The following is a 25,250-nucleotide window of genomic DNA, read 5'->3' as shown; positions in this document are numbered from 1 at the left end:
TTTTGAGACTGCAACCAAGTACTGCATTTTGGACTCTTATTGACTATGAGGGTTATTCCATTTTTTTCAACAGATTCTTACCTACAGCAGTAGATACAATGGTCATTTGAATAAATTTGACCATTCCCATCCATTTCAGTTCACTAATTCCTAAGATGTCAATGTTCGATCTTGCCAATTCCTCCTTGACCACATCCAGTTTACCTTAATTCAAGGACCTAATATTCCAAGTTCCTATGCAACACACTTCTTTATGGCATCAGACTTTACTTTCACCACCAGACGCATCCACAACTGAGCATTATTTCTGCTTTGATCTAACCCCTTCATTCTTTCTGAACTCTGGTTTATTGTCCTTCGCTCTTCCCCAGTAGCACATTGGACATTCTAAACTAGGGGGCTCAGGTTCCGGTGTCATATCTTTTTGCCTTTTCGTACTGTTCATGGGGTTCTCCAGGCAAGAATACTGAAATGGATTCCCATTTCCTCCTCCAATGGACCACATTTTCTTTGAACTCTTCACTACGATCCATCCATCCTGGGTGGCCCTACACAGTGTGGCTCGTAACTTGATTTACACAAGCCCCTTTACCACAAGACTATGATCCATTAAGTGGGGTGGGTGGGTGGGGGGGTGTGTGTGTGTGTATGATAGAACATTATTAAACCATTAAAAAAAAAAAAAAAAACTTGCCATTTGCAGCAACATGGGAATGGACCCAGATATTATCATACATAGTGAAGAAAGTCAGGCAGAGATAGACAAATTCTATATCACTCATATGGAATCCAAAAAAATAATACAAATCAACTTCTGTACAAAACAGAACCCTTCCGGTTACCAAAGGGAAAGGTGAGAGGGAGGGATAAATTGGGAGTATGAGATTAACATCTACTTCAGCTTCATTGACTACGTGGATCACAACAAACTGTGGAAAGTTCTTTAAGAGAGAGGAATACCAGACAACATTATCTGTTTCCTGAGAAATCTGTATGTGGGTCAAGAAACAATAGTTAGAATCCTACATGGAACAACTGACTGGTTGAAAATTAGGAAAGGAGTACAAAAACGCTATATATTGTCTCTCTGTTTATGCAACTTCTATGCAGAATACATCATGCAAAATGTCAGGCTGGATGAATCACAAGCTGGAATGAAGATTGCCAGAAGTACCAACATCCTCAGATACACAAATGATACCACCCTAATGGCAGACTGTGAGGAGGAACTAAAGAGCCTCTGGATCAAGGTGAAAGAGGAGAGTGAAAAAGCTGGCTTAAAACTCAACATTTAAAAAACTAAGATCATGGCATCTGGTCCCATCACTTCATGCAAATAGAAAGGGAAACTGTGAAAGCAGTGACAGACTTTTATATTTGGGGGCTCCAAATCACTGCAGACTCTGACTGCAGCCATGAAATTAAAAGATGCTTCCTCCTTGGAAGGAAACCTATGACAAACCTAGACAGCATATTAAAAAGCAAAGATATCACTTTGCTGACAATGGTTTGCATAGTCAAAGCTATGGCCTTTCCAGGAGTCATGTACAGATGTGAGAGTTGGACCATAAGAAAGTCTGAGCACCAAAGAATGGACATGAATTTGAGCAAACTTTGGGACACAGTGAAGGACAGGGAAGGCTGGCGTGCTGCTGTCCACGGGGTCACAAACAGTCAGACACGACTGAGCAACTGAACTACAGCAATGAGATTAACAGATACATACCACACCTTAGATATAAATAAGGGCTTATAAACAATAAGGGCTTCCCTGGTGGCTCTGTGGTAAAGAATCTGCCTGCCAGTGCAGGCAGATCTTCTTCCTAGATCTCTGGTCTAGGAAGATCCCACATGCTGGAGAGCAAATAAGCAAGCCCTTGTGTCACAACTACTGAGCCCATGTTCCACTGCAGCGCACTCACCCTAGAGCCTGTGAGAACACACCACAACGAGAAGCCAGGCCCAACTCACTGCAACTGCAGAAAAATGCATGCAACAACGAAGACCCGGCACACCCAAAAATATCAATAAGCAAAAATTTTTTTAAATAAACAAGGATTTACTGTATAGCACATGGGACAATGTTCAGGATCTTGTACTAACCTATAGTGAAAATGAAGCTGTATACCTAAAACTAGCATAATATTATAAATCAACTATTTGTTGTTGTTTCAGTTGCTAACTTGTATCTGACTCTTTGCAACCCCATGGACTGTACCCCCCAGGCTCCTGTCCATGGGATTTCTCAGGCAAGAAATGGGTTGCCATTTCCTTCTCTGGGGGATCTTCTCAGTCTAGGGATCAAATCCACTACTACTGCTGCATCTCCTTCATTACAGATGAACTCTTTACCACTGAGCCAGTTATATTAAAAATAATCATCTTTAAAAGATACAAGAGAACGGAAAGCAAAACCAGAGCTGAAGAAGGTATTAGTAATCCATGGATGTCAGGCAAAAGACTTGTATAAAAAACATATAAGGAATCTCCATATATCAGTAAAGAAAAGGCAAACAATTTGATTTTTTAAATGAATTTAATAAACCTGAACTGACACTTCTCAAAAAATATTCAAATGGTTAATCGCCCATGAAATTGGGTTCAATTTCTTTAGTCATTTAAAAATACAAAAGGAGACCATAATGAGATACCACTATTCATCCATCAGGAGTAAGAACACTAGATGTTTGCTTGGATATGGAGCAATGGGAAACCTCATTCCTGGTAGGAGTATAAACTAATACAATCACTTAGGGAAACCTTAACATTAATGTGTAAGGGATTTTATGCATAACTTGTCAGCAACAAATTCCACTACTAGATATATATCAAAATAAAACACATGCACATATGCACCAAAAGACATGAAAGAGGTTGCTGACACCACATAACTCTGAATAATCTAAATGTCCAACACCAGTAAAACAGATCAATGGAAGTGTATTTTAAAGGAGTATTATACAACAATGAAATTGAGCTACTTCATCTACATGCAATCTCAATTTTAAATAAAACTAGCCATACATGATGCATTATGTGTGATTTCACATACATGGTTCGGTTCAGTTCAGCCACTCAGTTAAGCCCGACTCTTTGTGACCCCATGGACTGCAGCACATCAGGCTTCCCTGTCCATCACCAACTCCCAGAGCTTGATCAAACTCATGTCCATTGAGTCAGTGATGCCAACCAACCATCTCATCCTCTGCCTACAATTTTTCCCAGCACCAGGGTCTTTTCAAATGAGTCAGTTCTTCACACCAGGTGACCAAAGTATTGGAGTTTCAGCTTCAGCATCGGTCCTTCCAATGAATATTCAGTACTGATTTCCTTTAGGATTGACCGGTTTGATTTCTTTGCAGTCCAAGGGACTCGCAAGAGTCTTCTCCAACACCACAGTTCAAAAGCATCAATTCTTTGGCACTCAGCTTTCTTTATAGTCCAACTCTCTCATCCATACATGAAGTGACGTGAAAGTCGCTCAGTCATGTCTAACTCTTTACAACCCCATGGACTATAAAGTCCACGGAATTCTCCAGGCCAGAATTCTGGAGTGGATAGCCCTTCCCTTCTCCAGGGGATCATCCCAACCCAGGGATCAAACCCAGCTCTCCCGCATTGCAGGAGAATTCTTTACCAGCTGAGTCACAAGAGAAGCCCTTACATGACTACAAGTCATCCATACATTACACTACTGGAAAAACCAAAGCCTTGACTAGTCAGACCTTTGTCAGCAAAGTAATATCTCTGCTTTTTAATATGCTATCTAGGTTGGTCATAGCTTTTCTTCCAAGGAGCAGGCGTCTTTTAATTTTATGGCTGCAGTCACCATCTGCACTGATTTTGGAGCCCTCAAAAATAAAGTCTGTCACTATTTCCATTGTTTCCCCATCTATTTGCCATGAAGTCATGGAACCAGATGCCATGATCTTAGTCTTCTGAGTGTTGAGTTTTAAGCCAACTTTTTCACTCTCCTCTTTCACTTTCATCAACAGGCTCTTTAGTTCTTCTTCACTTTCTGCCATAAGGGTGGTGTCATCTGCGTATCTGAGGTTACTGGTATTTCTCCCGGCAATCATGGTTAACCATACATGGTTAACAAGCGACAAAACTAAATTACAGTATTTAAGGCTATAAGCTTAAGTAATAAAACAGGAAAGAAAAGCAAGAAATAAAAATATGAATTGTGTTTACCTTTAAGGGCAAAGAGATGGGATAGTGACTTAGAGGAATCATAAAGGAGGCTTCTGGGGAGTTAACAGTGTTTTGTTTCTTGGCACAGTAGTGGTTAGAAGGGTAGTGATTTAGAAGGGGTATTCACTTTGATAAATCATAAACCTTGTTCTGTGCACTCTTCTGTTTGAACGTGTATTTCAAATATTTTTAAAGCACATTCAATTATGCACATTAGAGATGGTGAAAATGTAAATAGGTACAGCGATACCATTTATTTGCAGATAAAGACATCAACGAATAAAAATGTAAATAAAAATGACAAGGGAAAAATGTCAACATTGGAAAGAAATTTTTAATAGAAAGAGCTACCATTTGCTGATACCTTAATATTCTCATTCTGATAGGTGAAAAAAGTGAAGTTTACAATGTAATCAAAATTAGATAGTACATCAATAAAAAGTGGGCTTCCCTGGTGGCTCAGTGGTAAAGAATCCGCCTGTCAATGCATGAGACACAGGTTCGATCCTGAGTCCAGGAAGATCCCACATGCTGTGGAGCAACTGAGCCCGTGTGCCAAGAGAAACCACTGCAATGAGAAGCATGGGAACTGCAACTGAAGAGTAGCCTCCACTCGCCACAGCTAAAGAAAAGCCCACACAGCAACAAAGACCCAACACAGCCAAGAAATAAAAAGTAAATAAATTTTTAAAATAAATAAAAAGCATTAAGTAATATTAAGCAAACAACACCAAAAAGATAGTACAACAGAACTACAATTCAAGCCCAGAATTATTTCTCTGTAAAATCTACATTCTCTAATACTACTATAATGCAAAACATTACAAGAATCAAATTCCATACACTATTAATCATATAATATAGGTCTTTTTTCTTTCCTGTTAGTGCAGCCAAAAATAAATAAATAATGAGACATAAAGAAACCACCAGGTTTATAATTTGCAATGTTCCACTAAAGGAAAACTACTCTGCTCTCAATCAATTTGTATGTGACTAGAAAATCCTGAAATTTAAAGGCCTAAAAAGGGATGTCTATTTCAATTGCTTAAACTGATCACTAAGTGCTTTCATACAAACTTCAGACAGAGTGGTCAAAACCCCAAGATAGGTCAGAAATCATGCCAAAACTCATACTGCTTTAAATGTCCAAACACTGAAAAAAATTAACTACAGGGTCTGCAGAAAACTTAATTACCAAAAAAACCCAGCAATTTAAGCTCTTAATTGCACCAAAGTATTAACTGTATTTGGAAAAACAGAATAAAAAGGGAAAAATCAAAAAATATTTTTTTATGAGGAAACAGTGCCAAATGATCGTTACCCAATCAAGTTATAAAATCTTTGGTTGGAAAGTACATTATGTTATACTTTCAGAAAAAAAAAAAAGACATCATTTTAGTATCCAAACAATTATATTATTAATTAAAACAGTATGACTAATTTTAACTTTGGTTTAATGGTCTCAGTTGAGCTACAAGATAACATTATGCAAATTGACAACAGCCCATAGTTAGCAGTCACAAACAGGCTGGGAACAGAAAACTGAAACAGAATCCAAATTTTTTCTCTAGTAAGTGATTCCTTTTCAAGAGAGAATAATAAATTAGTCTTTAATGAGGCTTCTGTAACAGACTTTAACCAAGAATTGGTAAAATTAATTCAAGAAATAAATTTAACTCAGGTAATATTTCTAAGAAAAATTGTTAATAAATTATTGTGTGAATTTTCAATTTCAAACTCAGTTATATACCTTGTCTAAATTTATTACAGCTTAAAATTAAAATGTCAACACAGGATTCACTCAAAAATTTATTTTTTCCTTTTTCTATCAAAGGAAGCCAAACTGAATAGAACTTCCTTTCAAACAAAGTCAATCAGACTAACAGAATTAAGTGTTAATAACAGCTATAATAAATAACAGCTATCAGTCACTAAGTACTTACTATTTGTCAAGTACTACTAATAAGAATTTAAGATCTATCTTAAAACCTCACTACCATCTTTAAAGGCAGATCACCATACTTATCATTCCCATTCTACAAACTAAAAAATTGAAGCTCAGATTCAGAATTCAAACACAATTGTTAATCCAAATGCCAACTATGAATTCAAAGCGTATATTCCTAACCTACAAAGCTACATTGCCATTACAGGTAGTATTTTCAACCTATCCAAGGAACCAAGGAATCTGGGGGCTAAAAATAATTCAATTATGGAAATCCAGGTATTCAAAAAATTTTAGAAAGTCAGTGTCCTTTCCAGTTTATTTCTACACTGGAAACAATGAAACAAAGTTATTTTGTTGGGTCTTTTTTTCACCTTGTATTTTTATTTTACATACACACTTGAAATATTTCACAGTAGTTATTACTTAAGGTGACTCAGTTAACACAAGAATTCTGGCTTTGGCAAAGTTAGATTTAAGTTTCACTGTACCATTTTTTAAAATGATGTCCAGAATAAAAGGTTATTTCAGGTTAAATTTTAATATACAGACAATAAAAAATATTTGTTTCCGCATATACTGTGCTTCACAGTAACTGACATTAACATACAAAGGAATTATCTCCTTTACAAAGGCAAAAAGAAATGTTAGCTTTTCACCTGTAATACAGAGGGAAGTCAGACACACTGTAATAAAGTCCTGGGCTAGGCTAACCATTATTTAAGTAACCAAAAACCCTAAGAAGTCAAAAATTTGCCAGTACAAAATTCCAGACAAGGAAAGCTAAAAATCAGCATAAGACTATGCAAAGCTATCCATCTTATCTTTCAAACAAAAGAGGTAGATAAATTTACATTTTTTACTTAAATTCATTAATTTTTTCTGGCGATGCCACACAGCTTGTAAGATCTTACTTCTCTGACCAGGAATTGAACCCAAGCCATGCAGTGAAAGCACTGAGTCATAACCACTGACACAAATTCTAATTTTACTTTAGTGAAGACTGAAAAAAAAAAAAAGAAGTATACTCAACTTTTTCAAAGTATAATCCAGAAAAAAAAAGAGTATTGTACATAAAAAATCACTCATAACCTTTTTCTGGACATAAAAATGCATATGATTAATATAATGCGCTTTGTTCCCAAGATTAAAATCAATTTCAAACAATACTTACATTAGATACAACTGTAATAAATGCATGTGCTATCAGAAATGGTAAAGTTTCAGGAGTTCCATATTCAAAGCAGTCCTTCATAAGAGAAAGGCCATTTTTCCCACAAAACAAACATACATAACGAAGCAAATGCAATGGTACTTCTACATCCTGAAGAAAAAAAAAAAATTATTTTAAAACTTATCTGGGGTAATTTTCATTTTATTACCAGTACTGGAAAGATACTGGTCAGACACAAACTCAGACATGTATGAACAAAATAATAAAAATTTCCATAAATCTAAAAATGAAAAAAGGTAAACACTTACATTCATATCACAGAATGCCCCTAAAATGTTGCTTTCTTGGGTTGATATATCCTGATTAAGAAGAAGAAAAAAAAGGTAAATAAAATTGCATCACACTATTACATGACCATCTTTTAAAACTACAATTTTTTAAAAACCGATTTTATAAAAACTCAGATTTTACAACTACTACTCTTCATGAACAGTAGTATTCTGACTGAAGTTAATATGATTCAATTCTAAAGTATATTTTAACTCTTCTCTAAAGAAATTGTTCTATACTACATGCTATACATCATTTTGCATTCTTAAACAAAAACCTTTCCTTAACTAAGTGGGGTAGTTTTTTATACATGTTTAACTTATTAGTTAAGTGGTTTTGAAACTGTAATTCTCTAGAGGTATACTCAAAAGTTTCACAAGGTGTCTCCACAAATTAAGATTTAAACTATCTGAAAGCATCTCATCCACTGGTGGTGTGAATAAAAGGTATGATCTTTCTGAATGATAATGTTGCAGTTACCTAACATTTAAAATGCATGTTCCCTTTGACCTAGCAGTTCATCTTTTGGTTATTTATCCTAAACAACTAGTAAAGAGTATGAATAATGATGCTCAAGGCAATTATTTATAACATCTCAAAATTAGAAACAACTTTAATATCCATCAATAGGATGGCTAAATAAATGGTGACATAACCATCAAGGGTCTTATGCAGCCTTCAAAAATAGTAAGGCAAAATGGCATGAGAGATGATCTTTTTGGAATGATGAAAATGTTCTCAAATTGAAATGTGGTAACGGTTATACAACTCCATAAATTTATGAAAATAATATATACTTTAAGGAACTAATTTTTAGGGTGATTAAAGTATATCTCTAAAATACTGTTAAAATAAGGTGAATCCAAAAAAACTGAATTCCATATACACATCCATAAAAACAGAATATATTTGTTAAAAATAGAATTTATAAACATGATCTGATTTTCATAATTTTTTAAAAGCCTGAAAAAATCTGCACTAATTTCATAATTTTTTTTAGGAAAAGATGGAGAAATTGGAAGATTCAAAGCTTTTTAAACACTATTTTGTATAGTCTGAAGCTGCTACTTTCATAATCAGAAAGATATTTTCAGCTGAAAAGTTAGCTAAAGGAACCTGTTCAATTCATTGCTGTTACCCATTTTAAGTTCAACTGCTGAAATCAAGTTTGAAAACAACTGACTGAGGCATGCATAAAACTCTCAGAACACTGACAAACAATCTAAAGGGTTCTCAGAGAGGTAAACACACATCAAAATAACTGTACCAAAGAATTCGCAAGCCTCTACTACCAGGCTAAAGTTTTAAGTTATTCTTAACAAACCTTTTGTCTTAAAAAAAATTCAGAATATAAGAACTCCTGTGGTATTACTAAATATAATTCATGGACCAGATGAACCATGCTGGAATATCAGATTGGAGTAACATTTCTAGCACCTATCATGGACCAAGCGAGAAATTCTCATAACAGAACTCTATGCTGGTGTGCACAGTGTTACTCATGGACTTGGTTACAAGTATTCTGGCTCCTCAAAATATCTGTTTTACCATTTCATATTTCTACTCTGGACACACAAAGCCACTACCCTAAGGTGGTGTTATAATCTCATTTTAAGTATTATGTAGAGTTAACATGGGTTAACAAAGTTAACAAAATTCCATATAGCCAAAGCTACAGCTTTTCAAGCAGTCATGTTCAAGTGTGAGAGCTGGACCGTGAAGGCGGCCAAGCACCAAAGAACTGATGCTTTTAAATTGTGGTGTTGGAAAAGACTCTTGAGAGTCCCTTGGACAGCAAGGAGATCAAACCAGTCAATCCTAAAGGAAATCAACCCTGAATATTCATTGGAAGGACTGATGCGGAAGCTTAAGGGCCAATACTTTGACCACCTGATGCCAACACCCAACTCGTTGGAAAAAACCCTGATGCTGGGAAAGACTGAAGGCAAAAGGAGCATAGGGCAGCAGAGGATGAGATGGTTGGACAGCATCACCAATTCAATGGACATGAACTTGGGCAAACTTCCATGAGATGGTGAAACACAGGGAGGCCTAGTGTGCTACAGTACATGGCGTCACAGAGCCAGACATGACTCGGTGACTGAACAACAACAGAGGGCATGATCTCTCTTCTCTCTATAATCTTATACTCATTTCACACTGAGAAAAAAATATTAGAGCAGTAATTCATCTGCTAGAATTACCTATATTATTCAGGATTAGGGAAACAATGTCACTGGTCTCCACAAACTTTTTCTGTGAATTGTTGTTGTTCAGTTGCCCAGTCGTGTCTGACTCTTTGCAACCCCATGAACTACAGCATACCAGGCCTCTCTGTCCCTCACCATCTCCCTTACTCAAAGTTCATGTCCACTGAGTCGGTGATGCCACCCAGCCACCTCATCATCCTCTGATGCCCTTTGCTCCTTCTGACCTCAATCTTTCCCAGCCTCAGGGACTTTTCCAATGAGTCAGCTATTCGCATCTTCTGACCACAATACTGGAGTTTCAGCTTCAGCATCAGTCCTTTCAACAAGTACGCAGGGTTGATTTCCCTGAGGATTGACCGGTTGGATCTCCTTGCTGTCCAAGGGACTCTCAGGAGTCTTCTCCAGCGCCACAGTTTGAAGGCATCGATTCTTCAGCGCTCTGCCTTCTTCATGGTCCAGCTCTCACAACTGTACGAGACAACTGGGAAGACCACAGCCCTGATTACACAGACCTTTGTCAGCAGAGTAATGTCTCTGCTCTTCAACACACTGTCTAGGTTTGGCATAGCTTTCCTGCCAAGAAGCAAATGTCTTCTGATTTCACGGCTGCAGTCACCATCTGCAGTGATTTTAGGGCCCAAAGAAGAGGAAATATGTCACTACTTCCACCTTTCCCCCCTCTATTTGCCATGAAGTAAATGGGGCCGGATGCCACGATCTTAACTTTTTTTTAATATTTAGCTTTTAGCCGGCTCTTTCACGCCCCTCCTTCACCCTCAGAATTATTACTACTTATTTTAAATGACTACATCTTTCAAAATATTTTCAACTTTTATAGGAGGGAAAGAAGGATGCAGAGAGAGAGGGAGAAGGAAGAGAGACTCCAAGTTCCCATCTTATTCACTACTGACAGTGAGTTACAATAGTTACAGTGATTAGGTCTGAAACATTTGAGAAGCAATGAAGAATTAAGACCTGAATTATAGAATTCTCTCAGCAATATGCTATGCAACCCTACCAGAACTTTTAACCTCTCTAAGTCAGTCTTCTCTTATATGCAACAAGAACATTTACTAAGTTTCTAAAGGTGTCAAAACACTAACAGAGGAGCAGTGCATCTTCTCAGAGTCTTGGTCAATTTGTTCCTCTTAAATAAATAAAGTAAAAGGCCTTATCAGGAAAGGATGCATAGAGCTGTATGAGGAAAAGACTAGATGAACTACCTCTTTATAAAAGATGGAATTAAACCATTAGTAAACTCTACAGTACTGCATAATAAATATTAGCTTTATGACATTTGTATGTATATAGAAACACATACATATAATTTTATAATATATATGTACACTATATCAAAGACCCTTTGAAACAGCTGGCCCTTAACATATTTAATAACATGGCCATTGGACAGAAACTAGAAATTTGAGAATACCGGTAACATCTCACTAAGATAACAGAAACTTGGGAAACAGCTATTATAAACAGAATATTAAAGATGCACATATAAATTCAATATAAAGAGATGAGAATTCTGTATAAGAATATAGAATTCTGTAAAAGGAAAGTCCTCCTTTATTTTATCCAAGGGTGGTGTTTATTAGAATTTTACCTAAAGATCATAAAGTCATTGCTTTCAACCAAGTAGTTACATGGAATGATCCTCAAAAATGGTAATAGGGCATTTCAATGCACAAGGAAAAGTACAGGGAAGGGTGACTATTCCTATTACTTGGAGATAATTTTTGAAAATCACTTTTTAAAAAATACTGACAAGGAAACTGATTTTAGGAACAAAATGACATATTTAGTATTGCTATAATTCTTATCAAGAGACTTTTTTTAACTGGACAAAAAATATTTCTGAAACATTTTGAATAAATTTCACATATTTACATCCCTAACCAAATGATTTTTAGCATCTTTCAATTATCAATGTAAGGCATTAAAAACACTCACTATTCATGTGGTGTTCTCAAGACTAAATTTTGCAGTTTTGCATGAACTGATCCCCTTTTTGTTGACCAAGGTTAACATTTTTTAGAATGATTAAGAAACATCTGATGTCAATAGAGAAGATTTATTAAAAGGTTTCTCTATGCTGCTGCTGCTGCTGCTGCTGCTGCTAAGTCGCTTCAGTCATGTCCGACTCTGTGCGACCCCGTAGATGGCAGCCCACCAGGCTCCGCTGTCCCTGGGATTCTCCAGGCAAGAACACTGGAGTGGGTTGCCATTTCCTTCTCCAGTTTCTCTATGGGAAAATAACAATTAAGAATACTAGAAGAGAGAGCACCATCTGATTTATTTATGGTGAATTCTAATAGGGAAAATACCCACCTCCTGGGCTATATTTTTAGTCTCAATTCAGTGTTGAAAACATTGTCAGTAAAGAACAATTTTTTTCCAGATGAAGGAAGAAAGAGAAGTCAGTATGGAGGTTATAGAAAAAATAAGCTGGAGAAAACAGCCTTAAAAAAAAAAAAAGGCATGTGGTAGATTTGTTAATGGCCACAACTCTACCTATTCCTGGATGTATAGAAAAACACAATGTACTTTAAAGTTTAAAATGAAACTTTACCTCTCCTCCCACTCACATACAGAATCTACTTCACACCCCTTTGATCTGAACTGTCCTGTGAACTGCTCCAATCAACAGAATATGGCAAAGTTGATGCTGTGTGATTTCCGAGGCTGAACTTTTGTAAGAGGCCTTACAGCTTCCACTTCTGCCTTCCTGGATCAATGCGAAGACTATTGTGTAAGGAAGCCAGGCTACCCTAGTAAGGAATGAGAGGCCATGCAGAGAAAAACCCAAGGAGCCCTCAGGAGCAGCCAGCACGATCAGACCTGTGAATGAGACCATCTTGGGCTTTCAAACCCATCCAACTCCCAAAATAAAGGCAACTGCATTAAGTGAGGCCATACAGAAACCAGCAAAGGAATTGCCCAGGCAAGCCATGGAATCATGAGAAATAATCACTATTGTTTTTAAGCCATTATTATAATACATTATCACATAACTTTTCAATTCCTACTATCTGGAGAAATAAATGTCATTATCTAAATAAACCTAAGATGGAAAGCCTTGTATAAATATTACTATTGGAGGAGGGAAGAAGGCAGGGGAGGAGAGAAAAAAAATCACTAGTGGAATAAGTAAAGCATCTTGAGTGCAAAAGAAAATACTATTATTTAAAACTAGAAATAACAGATAATTTGTTAAGCATTTTTTCTTTATAAAAGGAATTCCAAATTCTGTTAACCTACATTTCTAAGAATGAAATTCCATCTTCCTCTTTTTCCTCAATTGCTAGTTTTTGAAAGTCACAGGAAGTAGAGCACAGATATACATTAGCAAAGTATCTAATTTTTATGAGTTCAATTTATAAATTTTTCCTTATTAGAATTACACTGAGCAAATGTTCAACACAAGTCGCTACAGAAATGCTCTGAAGAAATCCAAAATAATTCTTATGACAATAGTGATTTTTATAATTTTCCATCAATAATGACTATCTTCATATATATTCATAAGTGAGAAATTACCAACATAACCATGACTTGGTATTACTTAAAATTCATAATACCTATTTTTACATACCTCTATAGTAGGATGAGTATTATGCTTGTAAGCAGTATATAAGGGAAACTGAATCTGAAAAATTTTTGCCACACACAGTAAGAGTTTTTCCTTCTCATCTGTACTCCACAAACTAAAAGGATCAGAGTTCTTCGAAGATTCTTCCTCAGTCAGATTACAAATTCTTGAAGAGTTTGATTTTTTTTCTATTGATTTTTGTCTTTCTGTACTTCCTTCATTACATTCTCTTTCTATATTCTGTGGTTCTTCCGCTTGATTACTCTCATCTTGCCACGTGGAATCTATGTTGATAGTTGTACAATGTTTACAAAGCTGATCTCGGAGCACTTGAACTTGGGCAATCACTAAGTTAATAAGTGCGCACACTACTTGGTTAAAAATCTCCAAATGCTTATACTCTTTGAAGCAGCACAGACATTGCCTACAAGAGAAAAAAAAAATCTTTAATCAATGCTTCCTTAAGAGGCAACAATTATATCCTTCTTAAAAAACAGTATTAAAAAAGTAAATACTCAAATATTTTTTTCAAATAATTGTATTTCCTCCCTTCTGATAGAGTAGCACTATAAAAACTTTAAAAGACAGCATCACACCAAAACTGGTACCAGTAAAAAGTCATTAGATTAGACTGACAGCTATCATCTTCAGTTTTATATTTTATCTATCCCTCCAGACTTCCCTTCCCTTGTAGCTCAGTCAGTAAGAATCTGCCTGCAGTGCAGGAGACCCGGGTTCATTCCTTGGGTTGGGAAGATCCCCTGGAAAGGGAAATGGCAACCCACTCCAGTATGTATCATTGCCTGGAAAATCTCATGGACAGAGGAGCCTGGTGGGCTGCAGTCCATGGGACTGCAAACAGTCAGGCATGACTGAGCAACTAACACTTACTTACTTATCCTTCCAAAGAACTATTTAAGAAAAAGAATTATGGCTGTTATCTTTCTTCTCTAAGTACTAAGTACTTAATGCATGCTTAATAAGTTATGAGGAAACTGACTATAATAGAATACCTTGTTAGTAAACTTGACTCATTATCTTACATAAGGGATTTTGCTGTCAACTAATAAAAAAATTTACATTTTGGGGGGAGAATGGATAAATGTGTATGTATGGCCAAATCCCTTAGGTATTCACCTGCAACTATCACAACACTGTTAATCAGCTACACCCCAATAAAAGCTTTTTTTTTTAAGTTACATTTAAAAAAAATTTGCAGGGGACTACCCTGGTAGTATGGTAGTTAAGAATCTGCCTTCAAAAGGGAGGATGCAGGTTCAATCCCTGGTTGGGGAACTAAGATCCCACATGCCACAATAAGAAGCCCCTGCACCACAATGAAGACACAGCACTGCCAACAAAAATTTTTCAATAAAAATAAGTAAATAAAAATCATTTTCTTGGGACTTTCCTGGCAGCCCAATGGTTAAGACTCTGCTTCCACTCTGGTCAGGGAACAAAGATCCCACATGCCAGCTGTGCAGTGGCCAAAAACAACAGTTTACTTGGAGGTTATTTAGAAGGACATTCCTGCCCTCTCTGGCAGATCCAAAGTGTCTAGGAATACCACACATACACACTTACTTCAGTTCCAGTGAAAAACAAGAATAAAATAAGAGTCTAATTATTACACAAAATTACAGTTCTCTTAGACATGTTCACTTAGCACAATGCCTAGCATTTTATAAATAATCAAAGGGGTCTGGTGAATCAGTAAGTAAATGATACACAAGTACCAGGTTATAATGTATCCAAAGACAGATGACAGTTAAGCGACTATCACAATTTGCATCTATTTATCAAAACAAATCAAAACTCTTATTGTACCAAAAAGATCACCAACTTCCTATATGGCCATGTAAGAATTATTTCATTTTCTCTACGTGTGGAAGATTTGAAGTATGGCCACAAATTCTTTAACACTCTTCCCTTTAAAAAGAGAAGCCCAATTTTCCTCCTCTTGAATGTGGACCGGACTTAATGACTACTGAACGGAATGTGGCAGAAATGACAATGTGTGACATCTAAGACTAGGTCATAAAAGACCTTGCTTCTGCCTTGCTCTTTTGGATCACTCACTCTGAAGGAAGCCAGCTAACACGTAAGACACTCAAGGAGTCCACAGCAAGGTCCACATGAGAAAAAACTAGCCTTCCACTAACCACCCAATTTGCCAACCATGAAAGTGAGTCAACTTGGAAATAGATCCTCCAGTCTCATGTAAGGTCATGACTACAACAGGAACCAACCAACTAAACCACCTCCAAACTCTTACTCATACAGTGATTGATGATAAATGTTTGTAATTGAGATAATAAATGTATCTCTCAGGACAATAAATGCTTGTGTGTGTTTTTGTTTTTTTTTTCAATTATTTATTTGGCTGTGCCAGGACTTAGTTGCAGCATGGGGGATGTAGCTCCATGACCAGGGATCAAACCCAGGCCCCTGCATTGGGAGCACAAAGTCTTAGCCACTGGACCACCAGAGAATTCCCTATTGCTGTTTTTAAAACACTAATTTAGGAGTACTTTGTTACATAGAAATACATAAATGATACATCAGGACTATTTTCTAGATGGCAAAATGAAAGGGATTTTATCTCTAAGGCCTCCTCCAGATTTAAGTTCTATAATATTACAAATTCCTACAAGAAGAAAAATAAACACATTAATCAACATTTTTCTGAATAGCTTCTTTCTTTAGGTTTAGGAAAAACCAAGGTCAAAGGGAAGAATCACACATTTGACTATCTTTAGTGTAAATGGCATCTTGAGTTTCTCCTCAAAAAACAAACTTAAGGTCAGATTTCGGATCAGTAAAACCAAAGAGTTAGTCAAATTTACTTTAAAAATTCACCGTCAGGGATGGACCCAGAGATTATCATACTAAGTGAAGTAAATCTGACAGAGAAAGTCAAATATCATATGATAATCTCTTACATGTGAAACTTAAAAAAAAAAAAAAAAGACACAAATGAACTTATTTACAAAACACAGACTTCAAAAACGAATTTATGGTTACCAAAAAGGAAAGGTAGGGGGAGGGATAATTTAGGAACTTGGTATTAACATATATATACTACTATATATGAAACAGATTATCAACAAAGACCTACTATAGAGCACAGCGAACTCTACTCAATATTCTGTAATAACCTATAAAAGAAAAGAATCTGAAAAAGAATAGATATATGTGTAACTGAGACACTTTGCTATACACCTGAAACTAATACAATATTGTAGATCAACTATACTCCAGTATAAAATAAAGAAATAAAAAAATAAAATTTAAATTCACTATCATGATATAAGCATTAAATTGTTTAATAACTGACTAGGAAACTAATCTTAAAGTACTAAATTGATATATGAACACAGTAACAAACTGGATCTAGGTTCTTACGGATGTAAAATACACACGTTCAAGGAGAGTTGAGGATCTAAGTGAATACACAAACACACATCTTTAAAATAATTATATACTACATAAATTATACACTGTACTGCCTACTCAATTCTGAGAAGTCTAGGTATCTGAATTCTCAATTCAGCATGTCTCTCTGTATCCACACCCACAATACAAGAAGGGAAAGAAATTTAGTTTTTTAAAACAAAAACATCACTTTTTCAGTTAAGCCCAACCTGATTTTACAAATAAATTTATTTCTTCTATGTTGTAAATCACATTACAAATATACATAAGGAAAAAAATCATTAAAGAGATAATGGAAGAAAAGATGACAACAAACAATTCTGGATGATAGAAAAGGGAGGAAAAATAAGTAACTGTGTTCCAAATAAAAAAAATTAGAAGGGGCTACAGGAGAAAACTATCAGCAACAAGATTCACCCCACAGAACAGTGGAAAAGCTCAGGACTAAAGAGCTTCAGACACGTCAGAAGGCAGAAATAAAGCATAAGAGGAAATAGAACTAAATGAAAGGTACTGATAAAACCTGCAGACTCCCATTCCAGACAGCAGGAATACTACCCCTACCTGACCCTGGAAAAGAAGAAATTCTTACTGTACATAAAATGAACAAGATAAACTCAGGAACATAAGATACTGAAAAAGGTAGGGATATAAGTAACTGAAAGTCAGAGAATTCTGTAAAATTATGACTGAATGGTGAACCTCCCTCAAGTATCCTCTGCCCAACCATCAGATTAATGTATCTCAAGGGGAAAGACTTAGAAAATGTGAACAATGCAAGAGAAAATGCCTATAATAAAGTCTGCTCAACATTTTACCACATCATACAGTACAGGCCAAAATCTGAGATGCCCCATTCACACAGAACTTGCAATCTATTTTTCAGTGGCCCTCTCTTAACCACGAAAAGATAGCCAAGGATAATAAGACCTTCCAGGAAAAACTGTGTCACTAAAAACAGATCAAAGCAAAAAATTAAAAGAAATTTAGAGGCAGTAGATAAAATGCTGCAAGAAAAAAGGTTTTAATTAATATCCTTAGAGAAACGAAAGATACTCGATTACTGAAACAACAGAACACTGTTAAAAAACGCATTCCAGTTACAAAACAGAGCCTTTTAATGTGTACAGATGTGCACTATATAGCTTTTGCTTATATACCATTCACAATTTAAAAAGAAATTAAAATTACATCAATTTGTAAAATTCAATAGAAGATCCAGAGGTATAACTGAAGAAACCTCCCAGAAAGTAGACTAGACAAAGAAAAATAATGGGGAGAAAAAGAAAAACTATCAATCAAGGATGTATAATTTCTAACTGATATTTGCAAGAAGACAGCAGAAAATACAGAGCTAAGGAAACTATGAAATAAAAATAAAATTCAGAACTGAAAACCCACCAGAACACATATCATCATGAAACTTCTCAAGCCAAGGAGGGATAAAGATCCTAAAAGCTTGCAGGGAGAGTGAAAAGAGTAACATGGAAAAGCCTCAGGAATAAAAACAGTGCATACTTCCTCAAAAGTAATCCTAGGAGATAAAATGCAATGGAATAACACTTTCAATATTCTGACAGATAGTAATTTTCTACCTAGTATTCTGTATCCAACAAAAGTTATCAATAAAAGTAAGGGCAGAAGAGACATTTCTTTTTTAGGCCACAAAGGTCTAAAAACCATTTATCTCCCATGTAATTTTTCTCAGACAACATGTCATCCAAACAAAACAAAGAAGTAAACTAATAAAGAGGGCATGCAGTCCATGAAACCAGCGATCCAATACAATAGAAAAGCAAAAGAAGTTTCAAGGATGATCTAAAGAGAAGATAGCTGTTTCAATAACCCTAATGAGAAATCAATACAGACTGGAGTAGGAAGATGAAGTCCAAAGGAGAAGAAGGGAAGGAAAGAAATAACAGATGACTTACTGATGTGTAAAATGTGAAAACTAGTACTGGGCTAGGGCTGTAGATTCGGGGGGAGATTAAACGATTCCCACCCAGAAAGTTAATCAAATGAAAAACAAGCCAGTAAACTCTATGAAACAAACAATAACAAAAGAAAAACAATTTCTATCTTTTAAGATATAAAGTGAATCACAGACTCTTTTTTGGCAATCACTGAGCAATTATTTTCATTTTTAGAACTACCTCAAGAACTGACATAACTATATTGAGAGGATGGGGAAGGTTAAGTGGGTGAAACAGTTATGCATCAGAAAAGGAAGTTCACAAATTATATCTAAAATTAATAAAGCAATAGCAATATGATTTAACATAACTAAAATATAATTACTATTTATAAGTTAATATCAAAACCAACATTTTAAAGAGTTGAAAACAGAAATGGGACTGAGGAGACAGGAGACAATGGACTTTTTTATAGGCCTTTTCCTCCCATTTTATTTTTTAAACTCTACACATATTGCTTTGTCATAATCATAATGTCAAAATCATACATTACCTTTGACTACCTGAGCTTAACCTATTTTCTTCTCAGTCCTACCCCTATTACTACCAGCCTGATAAAGACTTTATTACTTAGGTAGAATTTTGAGCTGCCTATGTGAGTGGAGTACGCTTACACTTAAGAACACAGAATGATAAAAATTTCTAAATGATAACATAAAATGCATGTGTGCTCAGTCACTTCAACCATATATGAATCTTTGTGACCCTATGAACTGTAGCCCACCAGGCTTCCTCTATCCATGGGATTCTCCAGGTAAGAATCCTGGAGTGGGCTGCCATTTCTTACTCCAGGGAATCTTCTCAACCCAGGGATCGAACCCATGTCTCCTGCATTACAAGCCGATTCTTTATCCACTAAGCCACTTGGGAAGCCCACAACATAAAATATGTAGCATTAATTAATATAATAAAAATAATAACTACACATTCATGCAGAAGCTATATGTCAAAATTAAATTATTTCAACCTGGATTCCATAATTTGATCTAACAAATATTCCAATGGATCTAACATTTTCCTGGCCTGGTACTGCTAAACATGAGAAAGAACTGTTCATCCACAGTATCCAACCTTAGCAAAAGCTTATTTATGAGCTAATTTCTGAAAAGCACTATTTTGAATAGTGGTCAGTATCAATATCCCACTGGCCACATTTCCTAATACCAAAATAAAGACTAAACTCTTAAACAGTGGAGAATATACATGAACCTATTCAAAAGCAGTAGTATCTAAAACCATTCTTAAACAGTTTAAAAATAAAGCTGTTTAAAACAATGAAAATAAGCAACAGCCTCAAATATTTATTAACTAACAAATGAAAAGTAAGAAAGGTACAGTTTTTAGCCTGAAAATACAAAGAATCACCCCCTACCTAGCACTCAAAATGGGAGAAGGCAATGGCACCCCACTCTAGTACTCTTGCCTGGAAAATCCCATGGATGGAGAAGCCTGGTAGGCTGCAGTCCATGGGGTCGCTAAGAGTCAGACACGACTGAGCGACTTCCCTTTCACTTTTCACTTTCATGCGTTGGAGAAGGAAATGGCAACCCACTCCAGTGTTCTTGCCTGGAGAATCCCAGGGACGGAGGAGCCTGGTGGGCTTCCATCTATGGGGTCGCACAGAGTCGGACACGACTAAAGTGATTTAGCAGCAGCACTCAGAACTCTTTCAGGGGAGAAATAAGATTAGAAAGTAGACTGGCAGGAGACAATGAGGAAACCTGAATGGCTACTAAAGCATCTGCAAGATATAAACATAATAAGCCTATTTTATAATAGGCTTTAAACGAGTCAAAAAAAAAAAAGAACTGGCAGTAATTCCAACAAGAAGGACTTTGCCTTGTAGGAGCAAATGTCTTCATCATTAATGACATTTCCTTTCAGATTCATATATGCTCTTTTCCAAATTTATATTCTTAAACTTATTCTAATATTCTCTCCCCTTTCTCAGAGAATTCATTTTATTTCCCATTTCATTCCAATTTCCCATTCCAACAGTGATAAAATAATGATAATCTGTTAAAGTAACATACATAACTTCTTAAATCTTACAAAGAAGTGACAGCTATATTACTGTGATAAAGTAATTAAAAATGATTACAAAATAAGGATGACATAGTCATTCTGCTGTGCACCTGAAACTACCACAACATTGTTAACTGATTATATTCCAATATAAAACAGTTTAAAAAAAAATGATATAGAGACTGATCACAGTTCACATGAAAAAAGTCAGATTATAAAAGATACAGTTTTATAATCACATTTTTGTAAAACTTTAAACTGTACTGTTTCCAATCTTACACCAAGGTTATGCCAAAAAAATTTACCAGTTGTTAAGCTGGGTGATGGCATATTTTTCTTTTAAACTTTGACCTTCTGTATTTTCTAAAAAGATTTTCACAGTAAATATATCCTTTAAACAGGAGGAAATTTATAAAATATTAATGGCTTAGCAATTTCTATAAATATTAAACTTTTAACATACTGCATTTTCAAGTGAACATTCTCCACCTATTTCCTGGCCAATCAATATATCAGAAAAATGATTCTTCATCACTGATAATCTTTTGAAAGTTAACACTTTTCTCCCAGAAAATCTATAAAGAACATTTTGTATGAGATGTCATGGGTCCATCTGTGCACTAAGGTACATTGAGGGACCTTTCTTGGTCATGAGCCACCAAGTTAAGAACTTCTTTTGTAAATTAACTGTGTCTTATTAGTAGCCAATTATCCCCTACAAGAATCATAATCTTAACCTAAGCAACAATATTTTTTGATGCCCTAGAGAGAAATAGGAGCAGGAGGGCAGAGCAGGGGAATAGGCAACAACTTTTACTATACAGCACTGCGATCCAACTGGATATTTTATTGTCACTTCTCTCTTCTATCAGTATGAACGATTAAAAGTGTAATATTCTACTTTTTGGTACTTTTTACTATCAGCTAAAAACTATTGCTACTTATCAACATGTGAACAGCATTATAGATATGACAAACTGTTTTCCAATTTGACATTTCATTCTTTAGCTTATGTACCCCTTCAACATACATTTCATTTTCTAAAATAAGTTTTAACAATTTGAATTAAAATAGGTGTTTAATTAAGTTCCTTTGTTTAGATACTGTACTAAGTATCTTGTTTCTTCAAACCCATGAAGACAGTAGTAGCTTTATTATTACTCATTTCACAAATAAAGAAGTAAGAGTTTACAGAAGTTAGCTAATTTGTCATAATCACCTAGTACACAGGTGATGGAGGACTGGAAGCCACATCTACCCAGCTCCAAGGCCACACTCTTAACCACTATATTCTGGAACAGCATCAGATAAAAGGCAGAATCTCTACAGTGAAAGCTACAAATTACTGCCTAAAACTGTACATATCAAAATTTCATTTATATTTTCATTCCCAATCCACAGACTCCAAGTTAAAGCTTCCTGATAAAAGGATTAAGAGTATACATCCAGGATAAATGTGAAATAGGAAAGGACTCATTCAGCTCCACTGATAACTAGTGGTGAGGCGCCAGGAAAAGGGTAATTCTCTGAATTTCATTTTATTTAGTGGCGCACTTATAAATCCTGAAATCAGGAATAAGATTTTATCCCAGTAAATAACATGTTGCTACCGAGCTGTAGTTCCAATAAATTCAAAATTATGACTCAAATGCATCATTTCTCAGCAAATACTTTAGATTGTTAATGTTAATTTTAAACCATTAACATATTAGTATTACGAAATATCCAATCATCTATCCTACCCATAATGAAAGGGACAAACAGCAAGCACAGATAAACTTAAGTCAAAAGAAACTCAGGTCAATGAGACTCAGAAAAGAAATGCCCAATAATAATGGCACTTATGTTTTAAAATCTACAATCTTTTTAGAACAAATACAAGCACCGCTTTATTGACAAGAGAGAAAGAGAAAACGCAGGATAAAGGGATGTTACTGTAGAGCAAATGTTATTTGAAATTAAACTATTCTGATAAACTCCATGATCAGTCTGTTACCTCACGACATTCACCTATGTTATTACTGTATTTAACGTGTTCATTAATCACTGCACACAATGCTTCAAACATTTTCTTTTCCCAAAAAATTTCAGAAGAGCTAAGAATCTTTAAACAAATAGGTACATAAGTAAACAAATTTTTTAGCTATGACCAGCTAAACTCATGTCAAGGAACAGTAATTTGCAAATCCCTGCTAAACACTGGTTATATTAATGACTGTTCTGTAAAATTTTATTCTTTCTATATATATATATGAAATGTAAAAATTAACCTAATATACATAATTATTATGGAAGGAACAAATAGAAAGTAGCTTCCAGAACGGTCAAAGTGTCCTCTACTATAATACTGTTTTAAAAGATTAAGCTTGTTATAGATCTCTAGCTATGACATAATGATTGTTCAATCTCTCAAAATAACTATTTTTTACCATTCCAGTCAATTCCATGTTTCTAAGTAATGACAGAATCATTCCCATATTTCTAAACAATTCATGTTTTAAAAACAAAACCATGAATGATCCCAAGAATAACTGGAGAAGATTTAATATTGATAAACTGTGATTTAATGACAAAAGGTAACCAAAACCCTAAAGAAAAAATTTGATGACAATGTTAATTTAAAATACAACAAGGGGGAATTCCCTGGTGGTCTAGTACTTGAGCTTCCACTGCAGGGGTATAGGTTCAATCCCTGGTCAGGGAACTAAGATTCCATAAGCCCTGCGGCCTGGCCTAAATGAATAAATGAAGCTTTTCAAAAAAAAAAAGAATGTAACTAAAAATTCCCTGGCGATCCAGTGGTTAGAACTCCATGCTTTCACTGCCAAGAGTGAAAGTCAATCCCTGGTTGGGGAACTAAGATAATATAAGCGACGTGGGTGTGACCAAAAAAAACAAAAAATTAAAATATAAAGTAAAATACAACTCACAAAGTTAGTCTTCAAAGTACTTAAAGACGCATACCTCTGTGTCCAGGAATTGATATAAGCAAATATTTTGAGAGTATGTTCCTTTCTGAGCTGCAGTCCATCACCACCTTCTATATCGGATACTGAAAGAAAATAGAAAAAGTAACTTTTAAATTATGAATAAACAATGCTAAACCAATATTAAAGTCAACAGGGACTTCCCTGGCAGTCCAATGGCTAAGACTCCATGCTCCCACTGCAGGGTACACACGTTCAATCCCTGGTTGGGGAACTAAGATCCTGCATGCTATACACAGTAGCCGGGAAAAAAAAAAGCCAATACTTAAAAAAAAAAAAAAAAACTAGACTTACAGATATTTCACGTAATCTGCTTTTGCTTTCACTAAAGAAAATAGATCTGTTTAATTAATGACTAATATGATACTTTGTCCACAAAGTCTCAGAAAAACTCAGAAATTAGAAACACTGAGTACTTCTAAAAGGAGGAATATAAATGAGGCTAAAAAATAGTAGAGTCTTATTAAGAAGGAGTTAGACAAACCCCCATACCCTTGACTGCCCTCCCACCCCACCCACCTTTGTGGCACACACGTGCACACACACACACACACAGGACCTCCAAAAGTTTCTCTGGAGATGCTGAACCAGAGAGAGCTGGGTCTGGAACATTCAGATAGCTGAAAGCCAAGAGTTTCATATTGAAAACATTTAATCTCTCTGTACAGGCATTCCCTACTGTGTCATGTAAACATTGCTATGAATCCTCACATAATATAAAATCTTGCAATAAAGAAAATGAGACTAACAATAAAATGTTACCAGCAGACTACTTACAACCTGTGAAACCATAACCAGAGCACTGATAAAAGCAGTAACTAGTCTGATTTAAGCTTTTTTACAAAATACAAGCACAGTTAAACCTATTGACATTTGTGCTAACTAGTGTCAATCAACATTCTTCAGCTTTAAACCATGAGGTTCATGCTTCATCTTTTGATATGAAGGTGCTTGAGGGCATTCAATTCTAACAAAGATCATTTCCAAAAAATTAAAGATCGAATGTAATAATTCTCATGAATCTATCATTTTTTTATGACTGCATCGCCACACAGCTCTACAAAGTAGAAAATACAGGAGTTCTTGAAGGCAATAAAGCAATCACATGCACAAGAAGGCATTTTTGAGGAATGTCAGCTTTGTTACTCTTTTTTCATATACTACTAGAGTCTTGTCTTTAATCACAAGAAACCTTGCATGAATCACTATAAAACAATGTAATGGTGGAAAATCTCTTATGAACTAGTAAGATGTTCCATTATACTAACATCCTTCCACTACTTACCAACTGTGTATGGCTTAACTTTCATTTGTAAAAATAAAAACCTCTCCCTGTTCTAGATCAGACTATATACCTTTGACTGTATGGGTCACAATAAACT

General features: G+C 35.4%; 1 protein-coding gene across 5 annotated transcripts in view; it reads right to left on the bottom strand.

Moving 5' to 3' along the window:
* USP34 (ubiquitin specific peptidase 34) overlaps positions 1–25,250 on the bottom strand; it is a 224,651-nt gene that overhangs the window by 159,272 nt on the left and 40,129 nt on the right. For all 5 annotated transcript variants that reach the window (XR_006343487.1, XM_043917700.1, XM_043917703.1 and 2 more), the window contains exons 2-5: positions 23,846–23,933; positions 13,452–13,872; positions 7,622–7,672; positions 7,314–7,463 (exon numbers count right to left, since the gene is read on the bottom strand). Coding sequence is in view for 4 of the 5 variants with exons in the window: in XM_043917700.1 (XP_043773635.1) it covers positions 7,314–7,463; positions 7,622–7,672; positions 13,452–13,872; positions 23,846–23,933 (710 nt within the window). In the remaining variant the exon portion in view is untranslated. The remainder of the gene's footprint in view (positions 1–7,313; positions 7,464–7,621; positions 7,673–13,451; positions 13,873–23,845; positions 23,934–25,250) is intronic.

This window comes from Cervus elaphus, chromosome 11, assembly GCF_910594005.1.
Source record: "Cervus elaphus chromosome 11, mCerEla1.1, whole genome shotgun sequence".
In the NCBI taxonomy this organism is placed as follows: domain Eukaryota; kingdom Metazoa; phylum Chordata; class Mammalia; order Artiodactyla; family Cervidae; genus Cervus; species Cervus elaphus.
Note: the sequence above shows the minus strand (reverse complement) of the source record. Positions and strands in the feature narration are given on the sequence as shown.